The sequence below is a fragment of the Bubalus kerabau genome, chromosome 5 (genome assembly GCF_029407905.1).
Source record: "Bubalus kerabau isolate K-KA32 ecotype Philippines breed swamp buffalo chromosome 5, PCC_UOA_SB_1v2, whole genome shotgun sequence".
NCBI lineage: Eukaryota > Metazoa > Chordata > Mammalia > Artiodactyla > Bovidae > Bubalus > Bubalus kerabau.
In genome coordinates, this window is record NC_073628.1 from 34,072,414 (window position 1) to 34,084,905 (window position 12,492).

Consider the following 12,492-nt stretch of genomic DNA (forward strand, 5'->3'; position numbering starts at 1 on the left):
TTTATTGGCTTTTGTGTGGTGAGCACCCAGACCCCACCTTTGGGTAACAGTCCCCACTCACCACAGGTGGGAATCAACTCTTTTTTTAGGTCTTTACTCAAATGCTGATTTCTGAGGGAGGCATTCCCTTGGTACTCTATCTGAGATTCCAACTACTCCCCCAACCTTCCCTTTCTACTTTTCTCCACAGCACTTATCTCCACCTAATATATCTATTTATTTGTCATGGTTATTTATTGTCTCTCTTCCCCCAACAAAAATAAGAGTTACATGAGGAAGCTGTATTTTGGTTATTCTTTTCACTATTCTATTCCCAGTGCCTAGGACAGTGATAGTTCATTAAGTATTTGTTTTTAATAGCGGAATTAATGAATTTATATTTCTCTTTAATAACACAAGAAGAGATACACATTCACCCAGATGTTTACCTCCCTTCTTTAATCTCCCATACCCAAACATTTTTTTCCCTTACTGTCCTGGCATGAGCTCAAACTTAACTGACAATGATCTATGAAAGCAAATAATCTTCAATACAGATCATAAACAATGGAGAAGTAAATATATAAAAAAGATATAGGGGAAGGTGAAGGTTAGAATCATTTAAAATGAGAAGAACTCTAGAATAAACTACAAAGACTAAATGGACATCACAAATTCATATTTTAGAACTTGTAATTCTGGAATCGTGCACAGCTAACGCTATTAAGAAATAAAAGTTCACTGACTAAAGGTCGCTGTCACAGTGAAGAGAGACAGCAGGCACTCTTGGCTTGCAACTGTTCAGCTATTCAGGGCACAGGAGGTTATTTCAAAATGAGGGCCATAAATTATCAAGAAGCAAAAGAAATCTTGTTAACAGATCACAATTTTCTGACACTCTTCTAGTTTCAATGAAGAATTTAATTATTACAATTAAGAACTTAAAAATTATTATCTTATCAAGCATCAGTTATTTAAACTACAGGCTAACCAGGCATAAAATAATGGGTTTTATCTCAAAGATACTATGGGCTATATTAAATTTCTAATAAATGGTACAGAATCATAATCGTGAGTTCACTTTATAATTTGTACTACAGCCTTGTCCAAATGTCCGTACACTGGAGAGCTATTCCTTACCTTCACTGTCTGAGCTAGAGAGCCTACGCTTGTGAACTCGTCTGATTTCTTTACCACGTCGTAAACTCTTCTGGGAACCATCACTTTCTGAATCTTCCTTGTAGTTAATTTGTCTCTTCTGGTTCCTTCTAGACCTTCTTCGCCGAGTTTCTACAAAATCATCGCTGAAGTCATCACTAAAGTCACTTTCTGTTTAAAAAAAAAAGGGGGTGGGTAGAAAGGAAAAAGAAGTACAAATTTTAATTTTCAATTCCACCAAAAAGAAATGTTAGTTTAGCTTATAAAAATATAAAGCTATTACACAGAGTTCAGTCATAACTTTTAAATGAACAGTAACTTTTATAAATCTCTAATTTTCTTCTTAATAATATGAGTACATCTCGGGGAGTTTTAATGCCGAAGCTCACAAATGTATCCTACTAGCAGTCAACCTCAAGGTTAAAAAATGTTTTATTGGGAATTCCCTGGCAGTCCAGTGGCTCTGTGCTCTCACTGCCAAGGGCCTGGGTTCAATCTTTGGTGGGGGAACTAAGATTCCGTGGCACAGCCAAAAAAACAGTTTTTCATAAACCTTATCTCATACAACCTAGAGCTACCCAGTCAGCTGCATGGCTGCCACAACTGTTCTTCTTGGTGGATGGTTACTGTTCTGCCTCATGATAACCTGCTGTTCCTATGAATACAGCTGTATGGCTACATTCATAGCATTACAATGCACTGCAGAGGTTAAACTTTCTAACCACAGAAAACTGATGAGCTTGTTTCAAGTACAGAACTGGGGTTATACGTTTGGCTTTTACCCATGCAGAATTAAAATCTGCTGAATACAACTCACAGAGCTACTTTAACTCTCAAAGCACTGCTAAATAGCACTCTTCTTGTCATGTCATCTCTGATCAATACACCAAAATCAGGATATGGCATTATGGCAGAGTAGTTTTCAGGAAAGCTAACACATTTCACTGAATCATCACATCTAGCTTTGTTCTCTAATGGATTTCAAATACTGAAAAACTGCTAGCCAACAGTTTAAAGGGGTCCCCAGAGGCCAAATCTAGGACAAACTGACTCAAAATAGTGATGGTAGTAAGACCGAAATAAGAATCCATTAAATCCATACTGATACCAAAGAAATAAACATACAGGGCAGAACAGAAAGCTCTTTCTTATAGAATGGCAAGTAATAAATAGGAAGGAAGGAGTTAGAAAATCATCAACAAATGCTAAAACTAGTGGATGCAACATCTGATAAGAACAAGGTATTTAAAGCCTCAAAATATCTTGTATGGATTACTTATTAATTACAAAGGGAAAATAACAAAGACTTGGAGGGCATACATTAATTATGTGATATTCTGGCCAAAAATGTATAACAAGAATCTAATCACAAGGAAACATAAAACCAAATGAGTTATATTTTACAAAATAACCAGTGTGTATTCTTAAAAAATGTTGTGGTCAACAAAGACAACATTTCAGGAATATTACAGATAAAAGGAGACCAAGGAGACATGAATAAATGCATAACGTAATCCTGAACTGGATCCTCAACCAGGAAAAAAACGTTTACATAAAGGACAATATTGGGGCACCTGATGATATCTGAATGTGTACTATTGATAAGTTAATGGTATTTTATCAATATAAAAGTTCCCTACTTTGATATTATACTATGGTTATGTAAGAAAATGTTCTTGTTTTCAGCAAATAATCACTGATTAAGGGGCCTGATGTCTCCACTTACTCAAAAGGTTTAGAAAAAAAGATAAACAAAACAAAAAACTCCACAACCTGGCCCGAGTTGGGATATGATACTCCTATCTGTAGCATTTCCTAAGTAAGACGACAGCTACCTATCTGCCAATCCCATGGAGCATCTTATCTGTTGTTTTAGCTGCCGTGCCTCTCTTTAATTAATAGGGATGAGCATAGATATAAATAACACTGATAACTTATAAAAACTAATAAATTACTGATTATGATCTAAATGTTAGAGATAATTAGTGATCTTTCTCTAACAGCTAGACATCTGAGGAAAAATGTTCTCAGATTATTAAAAACGATTCCCCCAAAAAATAAAATAAAATAAAAACAATTCCCAAGAAACACTCTGGAGGTGAAGTCTAGGCATGGAAACACATGGCACCAAAAGGATTCATCACGACTGTAAACGAGTTTGGCATGAAGTTAACACATCCGTCCATATCTGTCTTCTCAGACCTGCTTTATGTGAAAGATTTAATCAGTGGTGAGTTGTAAGAATAGAACACAAAGGTTCATTAGACAGTTTATATTACAACTGAACAGAATTTTATTTTAAGAGATTTTAATTCCAGAAGTTACAAGAATTTCCTTAGTGAGCTGTGGATACGAATTATCTTTACCAGAGTCTCTGCTGTTCTCCTCAGACTCTTCCTCCTCGTCATCGTCAGAGCACTTTCTCTTCGGGGTCTTTCTCCGCAAACGCCTGCTTTGCCTCATAGGCCGGGAGGGGTGTCGCCTTAGTCTTCGGCTACAGAAATCAGCGTCGCTGTCATCATTAGATGGTGGGTCTTCTTCACTCTCATCTGGGTTCTCATCAGATACAACAAATTCATCCTGAGATCTATTCAAGAGAAACCGGATGAATTATGACGGTACACTTTTTTTTTTTTTTTTTTTCCATGAACCCATTTTGGAGTTCTGAGTTCAAATTCTAACAAGTCCAGTGAAATTATTAAGCAGTGTTTAATGGAAATATCTAGGTCATTGGATCAATTTCCCTGTTTATAAAATGAAGAGCTGTTTTGCACCCATTTTTTTTTTTTAGAAGGAGTTATGAAGATCAATTGATGCTCATTTTTGTACATAAATTGCTTTTGCCTCTTGGGAAGTCCCCCATGTGCCTCAAATTCAACATGTCCAAAAATGAACTCATTATTTCCTAGGCTACTCCTTTCTTCTGTTCCCTAGTCTGGTATTTGGTACTATCACCCATCCAGTAATTCAAGGCAGAAACTTGGAATTTATCCCAAAATTCTTTCTCCCTGTTCATTTCTCATATCAATGACTAATTCCTCCTGAGTCTACTTCATAAAGATATCTCAAACCTGGTATCTTTTCTCAGTTCAGGGTCTCATATCCCATCAAAACTACTACAGCAATTCCCCAAAATCTCTTTAATCTATGCTCATTTTACCTCAATAAATCCTACCAATGAATTCCAGGATGAATCTTTCTGAAACATAAACCTCATATTAGTCTGGTATTTAAAACTCTTCAGTGGGTTTCCATCATTCTTATGCAGGACAAACACAAAACTCCATCATCTGGTTCCTTTTTATGCCTTGGCTACATCTCCCGCAGGGCAATCTCTGATGCTACCTTAATTCTTTTTATCCTGACAAACCAGGAGTTTCCTAAATATTCTATGACATTTTATGCCTGGCTGCCCTGGACAGGATTTCTTTGCTTAGAATACTTTTTTCTTTATATTGCTTCTAATTCCAAATTCATCAATCTGCCCAATTTATTCTTTACATTTCAGATAGAGCTTTATTTCCACTCTGAGGCCTTCCTTGACCTCCCTGGATTGATATGGCCCTCTTCTGTACCCTGCCTTATGTTTTAGTAGCAATCATGCAGAAGGACTTTTCTGTAGTTTATATGTTTGTTTCCTCCACTAACAATCTGAGAGGAGAAACTCTGTGGCATTCCTTCCATATATCTGCTCTGTAGAGAAGCTTCCTGACAGTACAGAAGAAAGCTTCTATACTGTAATTCAGTATAGAATTACATGCCCCAACCCAAACCCCTATAGGTCACCAGAAAATAGTTTCTAATTACTTATACCTGCCCATTTCTCACATTTGACTGGGAACCAATGCAAGGTGCATGGGTTCAATCCTTGGTCACGGAACTAAGATCCCATATGGTGCATGGCTTGGTCAAAAAATAAATAAATAATTATTGTCGTTCAGCCGCTCAGTTGTGTCTGACTCCTTGTAACCCCAAACACCCATAAAACTTCGTTTTAATCTAGAAGGAGCCAAAATCAGCATTGTTGAATCTGTTTTAAGTACCCTGAAAACAGACCGTCTACATGCTGAACAAAAGCCCCATCAGGGCCAAGTTTGGTTGGAAGCCCTGTTCAAGCCTCAACCTAGGGAATGGGATCTACCAACAGACCACGCACCCATCACTGATCTTGAATTCATCCTCGCTCTCCTCTTCATCCAGGTTGCTGTCACTGTCCAGATCATTCAGTCGCCGGCGTTTCTTCCGGCGAGCAGCAGCTGCCCTCTGGGGTCGTTTATTTTCTTTTCTTTCTTCATCCAAAATAGTAGAGATGTCTTTTCCACGGTGGCCTGTGATGGTGGAGATATCTTTTCCTCGGCCAACTCCTGAGTCCAGGGGCAGGGATGTAGGGTTGAGGGGAAGAGAGGGAGGGAGAGATAAAGACAACTCTATGTTTATTAAAAGTTTCCCTTTTAACATCTACAGATTGTCCTTAGCAGCTTTTTCATTTGATTTATTTATTTTCTTCCTAGAGCTATGCAATTTTCTCACAGCTTTAACCGACAGAGTTTTCAAGAAAGTTTTACATTTGTTTATCCTATTAAATGGAGCTTTCCAGGTGGCTCACTGGCAAAGAATCTTCTTGCCACTGCAGGAGATGCGGGTCTGCTTCCTGAGTCAGGAAGATGTGGAGAAGGACGTAGCAACCCACTCCAGTATTCTTGCCTGGGAAATCCTATGGACAGAGGAGCCTGGCGGGCTACAGTCCATGGGTTCGCAAAGAGTTGGACATGACTGAGCAACTAAGCACAGCACACTTTTAAAACAATTAGTAAGCTCTGAGTCTACACACTGGCCCCATGTCCACAGGTTATTTTCAATTTCAGTCAACATCAGTAGTGATCGTGATACACACTGAGGAGAATGAGAAAAATATGCTTGCTTACTGCTCTTTAATCAGGGCATTTTAATTAATGTACTGGCCAAGTGAGATGAAGAAAAGAGAATGATAAACACATACCTCCTCCATCAGCCTCTTTGATATCATCTTCTATAGCTTCATCAATTGCTTCGTCAAACTCATCAAATCTAAAATACATACAACAATCACATTATAGCCTGTCCTGGCATACGGACTAGAAAAATTGCCTCTAAAATAAAAAAGGCCAGAATATGAAACTGCTCTCTGGTACTTTAGGGCTGTGGAACTTGGATTAGATCACCCCATACTACTGTTAACTTCAATTTCTTTGGTACAATAGAAACCAGTATCTAAGTTTTTGTTATTTTACTTTTAAAGAGTATCTATACCAAACATCAACAAGTATTTTTTAAACAGCCAGATAGTAAACATCCTAGGCTTTGTAGAGTATACAGTATTTGTTGTAACTACTCAACTCTGCCACTGTAGTGCAAAATCAGCCACAGACAAAAAGTGAATGAATGTAACTAGTGTTCCAATAAACTTTATTTTTTAGACACTGTGATATGAATTTCACGTGATTTTCAAATACTTTTCTCCTTCTGTTTTCTTTTCTCAACCATTTATAAATATAAAAGCCACTCCTAGGCCATGTGGTATACACAAACCAGTAATGAGCTGGATTGGCCCACAGGTCATAGTTTGCTACCCCAATTATACAAATCATATGACAGAGTAAACTGAACAAACTTAGTATTCCAGAAATAATACTAAGTGTGAGGAATATATTATTGTTGGCTCTTAAATACTATATTTTCATTATTACTGAAATTCTTATACAGACAGTCAAAATTTTAAAACTAGGTTAATGTACTTTTTCTCAAAAGAGGCTTTTTCTTTCACCTAAAGAAAAAAAATACAAGACTAGATGATTCCTAAGATTTTTTTCACATACAAAGCTCCTTTCACTTTAGAACTGAGGTGATGTATACCTGTGGCGGATTCATGCTGATGTATGGAAAATACTGTAAAGTAATTAACCTCCAATTAAAATAAATAAATTTATATTAAAAAAAGATACGGGGACTTAATGAAGACTGGCCTAAGCATAGTAATTACTAGGCTCATGTGGCTATCCATATTTCTAAAATAAAATATGCTGTTCCTCACTAGCCATATTTCAAGTGCTCAACAGTGATATATGGCTACTGATTTCCATACCACACAAGAAAGAGAACCCATAACCACAGTAAACTGGATAGCACTGGATTAAAGTTATCCAGTGATTAACAACACAGATAAGACTAATAAGCAAATACTTTGCCCTCTGGAGTTGAGACATTCATTACAGCTACAGACTTCCTTTCTAGGAAAATATATATACTTATAGAAACAAAAAAACTTTACATATTTCAGAGGAATCACAAGTTTCAGGCTAAGAACTCTTCTTCTACAAAATACTTTTAAATGCAGCACTTTACCTCCAATCTTTTCATATAATGCTATGAAAAACATCCTTGTAGATGTAACTGAGCTTTTTCTTAAGAGGAATTCTGAGAAAGAAAAAAAATCTGTCCATCTATTCATGAGGCTAGAAGAAGAGATACAGATCAAGCCAGATGCAAAGTTAATGGAAAAACGGGAATTTTCCCAAGGACATGATGCAGCTGTAAAATGTCATAATAATCCAGTTCCTCTTATTTTTTTTTTTAAGTAGAAAATTTTTATTACTTTGCCAGGCAAAGGGGGCCACAGTTAATGCCCTCAAAACTGTGTCCCCAACAATCTATTTCTTTGAGCCGCTACTACCTTCTTACTGCGATACTGTGTTTTCTAAATTCAGAGAGTATCAGAACCTTTGAACAAAGGAAACTGTATCAATAAGCAAGAAACTCCCACCCTTGACTAGAGGATCTAAGTCACTTTTAACAAAATAAAAAGTTTTGATTTACATTTCAGACTCAGTTTGCATAAGCTGTTGGACACAACACCCTACATTTTACTTTATCTTCATCGTTTTCAAGGAAAGAGAACCCTGTGTCAACCGTGCAGTCTGCTTTTGCTTTGAGCCTTACTCTTCATTTAAATGTCATCTAAACTCTATCCCTTAATAAACTCCTCTATTAAGAAGAGGTGGCAAGAATACACAGAACAAAAAAGATCTTCACGACCCAGATAACCACAATGCTGTGATCACTCACCTAGAGCCAGATATCCTGGAATGCGAAGTCAAGTGGGCCTTAGGAAGCATCATTACAAATAAAGCTAGTGGAGGTGATGGAATTCCAGTTGAGCTATTTCAAATCCTGAAAGATGATGCTGTGAAAGTGCTGCACTCAATATGTCAGCAAATTTGGAAAAGTCAGTAGTGGCCACAGGACTGGAAAAGGTCAGTGTTCATTCCAATCCCAAAGAAGGCCAATGCCAAAGAATGTTCAAACTACCGCACAACTGCACTCATCTCACACACTAGCAAAGTAATGCTCAAAATTCTCTGAGCCAGGCTTCAACAGTAAGTGAACCGTGAACTTGCAGATGTTCAAGATGGATTTAAAAAAGATAGATCTTTTTCAGTTCTTTTGTGTATTCTTGCCACCTTTTCTTAATATCTTTTGCTTCTGTTAGGTCCATACTGTTTCTGTCCTTTATTGTGGCCATCTTTGCATGAAATGTTCCCTTGGTATCTCTAGTTTTCTTGAAGAGATCTCTAGTCTTTCCCATTGTACTGCTTCTATTTCTTTGCACTGATCACTGAGGAAGGCTTTCTTATCTCTCCTTGCTATTCTTTGGGATTCTGCATTCAGATGGACAATATAGTTCTCCTACAATGCTTATTCTGATTATGTAAATTTGTTCCAACATGACTGATATATTAGGAAATACTTCAAACATAACATGTATTTCATACTAGCTTATACATAATTTTCTTCACGAGAAACACTAGGTAAATACAGAAAACTGCACCAGCTGCATAGGAATACACAAAACAAACACGTCCACATACCTTATAAATATCTACTGGCTACCTAACCTCATTACGTGTGCTATAAGCTACAACCAACCACACCTAGTATTACAACTTTCTGGCTGATTTAAAAACCCTTCATGCCACTATACAATATATTACAAACTGCAACTCTCCTCACAATCACTTCTGCAGACAAGCTTCAGGGCTTTTTCAACATAAAATGTCATTGTTTATTGTAGTATTTATGTTATCTCTTAAGCACTTAACATGTGTCAAATGGTACTGCCATTTTTATAAATATTTTTTAATGTGTCACTAATGAAATTTTTGTTTGCCTCTAACACCATATTTTCCATAATCTCTATGGCTTTTATTGTGAGATTCTGAAACAATGGCAATTTTTAGGAATGTATTAGTTGTGTTGTAGTAGAAGTGACTTTAACACTTGAACTTTCCATTAGGTTTTGACTTCACTAATTATAATAATTTTATTTAAAAAAAAAGGTACCTTTTCTTTTTCAAAGTCTTTCTTTTTTTAAAAAGAATAAGACAGACACCATTCCCATAACCATTAAGGATTTTACTCTTACTGATCTAATGCATTTTATAAGTTTTAACAGTAACAATAGAAACTACACAAGAGGAGTTCTTTCATGATCACTGACGAAAGTTTATAAACAGGAAGCAAGCTCAAAGTTCTATAAAGTCAATTTTGCTTCTTATCTCAAGTTATTCAAGTTAAAAGACTTTTGTTGTTGTGTAACAATGGTCTAAAATAATTAAAATATCAGTTATGTATTATTTGAGTGAGACAGGGTGGTTTAATGGAGAGAACACTAGATGAACAAACAATTAGAAGATAAGATTTTAGTCCAGGTTTAGCTGCTAATAGAGTGACCATGGAAAAGTCTCTCTGTGGTGTATTTCTGAAGGCAGATGGTAAACCAGATTGCATTAACTGAGTCTTTCAATGGGCACCAATGGAGCACTATGCTAGCTGTAAAAACAGAGGGATGCATAACACAGACATGGTACTTCCCTTCATGTTAACAGTGTAGTGTAGGAGAGCAATATTAATCAAAAAATAAAAATCACAATTGTTACAACTACAGAAGTACTCTCAAGGAGAAGAACCGGTTGCTATAAGGGCATATAATAGAGGGATTTGATTAAGAGAGGGTTGTTATTTAACAAGGTTAAAAAAATAGAAGGGAATTTCAAGGCAGAGTAATCAGTCTGCACAAAGGGACTGAAAGAAGACAATGTGGCTAACTTGAGAGAAAGGGAAAAATGTGGATGAGGTGGAGCTGAAAGGCCAAGAGCAGGGCAGACTGTGCAGTGCCTCTGGGGCTCGTGAAAGGCATCAGTCCTCATCCCCAGAGCTATAGAAACTGGGCAGAGTATGTTAAACAGAAGAGGACAGCATGAACAAATGTACATTTGAAAAAGATGATGTTGGCTGCTCTAAAATTCTGATTCTAAAGTCAGTGAATAAGAAATATATATACAACTTCTAATGATTACTGTAATGGTAAAATCAAGGTTGTTTTAAAAACAGTTTCCACTCTTTCATTTCCACAGATTTCATACCTGTAACTTATACATTTCCGTGTTCTTGTCGACCTCCTTTCAAGCAAGTTTGCTTTGGATTTTTTTGAATCTTTTTTCTTTTCTTCATGATCTTCCGAAAAATCTGGCTCCTGGTTAAAAAATATGATAATAAATATACAGGTTATTATGACAGAACAAAGTTCCTCGGAATTAATAGCTTTCTAAAGTCCATCTAGGCAGCACATGTGAAAGGTTAAAAAAAAAAAAGTGAAACAGTCGCCTCCAAACTGAATAAACAGGGTAACACTCAGTATAGAGATTAAAAATAATACTGGTGGATCAAAGGATGAAAATACTTCTGTATCAAACTTACGCTTTTGTGAGTTTATAGTTACCTCTTTTAAAACAATCATGATGAAGTCTACCTACTAATAACTAAAGTTAACACACATAAAATAAGTCAACAGATATGCTGAATAAATGAAATAATGGATTTAGAAGAAGAAAGGGACATGGTGCTCCAGAAAAATAACTAACCAGACAGATGATTTCCGTGTGTGATTTAATTAAGCCTGGAATGAAACTGCATTTGAAATGAAGAAAATGTCTTCATTTCAAATGAAAACCATGTCACATATATTTTCACTCATGACATACCTTTCTTAATTACTAATTAGATTAATAAATGCAAAACAATGATATCCTTTCAAAGAAACCAAACTATAAGAACACAAATTGGAGTTTCTGATTACCCCCAAAAGTAGGAAATAAAAAACCAAATATCCCTGAACCATTTTTTAGTCACTTTACATAAACAGCACATAAAGAAGCTAAAAACAAATTACCCAATTTAGGGTAAAAAATCAGAACATAAACCCCATAGGGGTGAGCTGTAAACTTGGTTCGGATGCAATGTTACATTTTGGGGCTATCTGTACACACATAATTTCAATCATAAGGGAAATGGGTGATTTTTTGAAAGTGCTAAATTTCATTTTTAGTAAAAGTGGTATATTATATGTTTAAAACCATCCATATAACAAAGTGAGTTAAATTTTAGAACACTTTTGGCAGTTTCCTCTCTAAAAATACTATAAACCAGAAACTTACTTGTGGAGGAATGATGTTTTCAATACTAATACCCACATACACCAAGCGTTCTTTCCTTTAAAAAAAAATGACAAAAGAAATAAAAATGTAGCTTTGGAACATACTAATGCAATTATTTTTAATAGCATATAGGTAATTCCTCTGAATAGTCTAACTGGCTTAAAGGACTCCCTAGAGATATGAAATGTAAAACTTGCTTCTTTAAACTTCATTTTACTTCATATTATACTGTATTCTTGCATTTCATGTTAATGTGGCTTGTCAAAATTATTTAGAATACAAGTTTGTTTGACATAAACTATGAATTTGGACTATTTCGAAAGGTTGTTTTCAAAGTTTTCTATCAAACTACCCTGTACACAGTTGACAGAGGGATATTAATAAATCCTGTGTTAGTGAAAAAAAAAAAGCATACAAACTGAGATTTGCTAAAAATAAAACTTATGAAAACATTACTAACATAGGTAATACTAAAATTACAACCGCACGGTAACAGCAGAAGCCAGGTCATGAACATATTAGTTAATATCTATGAAACTTATAGTATTGGTATCTGTGGCAGGCACAAAACTTTCTAAAGGTATGAAAATCTCAGCTACAGAAGTGATTGATACCAGGCAATAAACCTTGAAAATGAAATAAACAAGGAAATTTGATGAAAAGAGCCATGCTGTGACTCACTGATGAAGTGATTAGATGAAATGCCAACTCTGATAGGACAAACTGTATCTCTGTTATGCTGGAAGTTCTCAGCAATACTGTATGTGAAAGACTCTAAACCCATTCACTTCTTGTTTGCAGAGAAGAAAAGCAGCAACATAGTTTA

General features: G+C 35.9%; 1 protein-coding gene across 4 annotated transcripts in view; it reads right to left on the bottom strand.

Moving 5' to 3' along the window:
• Window positions 1-12,492, bottom strand: part of RSF1 (remodeling and spacing factor 1) — a 152,582-nt gene that overhangs the window by 7,472 nt on the left and 132,618 nt on the right. For all 4 annotated transcript variants that reach the window (XM_055581403.1, XM_055581404.1, XM_055581405.1 and 1 more), the window contains 6 exons: window positions 11,667-11,721; window positions 10,596-10,705; window positions 6,137-6,204; window positions 5,294-5,501; window positions 3,504-3,724; window positions 1,120-1,308 (listed from right to left, as the gene is read on the bottom strand). In XM_055581403.1, coding sequence (XP_055437378.1) covers window positions 1,120-1,308; window positions 3,504-3,724; window positions 5,294-5,501; window positions 6,137-6,204; window positions 10,596-10,705; window positions 11,667-11,721 — 851 coding nt within the window. The remainder of the gene's footprint in view (window positions 1-1,119; window positions 1,309-3,503; window positions 3,725-5,293; window positions 5,502-6,136; window positions 6,205-10,595; window positions 10,706-11,666; window positions 11,722-12,492) is intronic.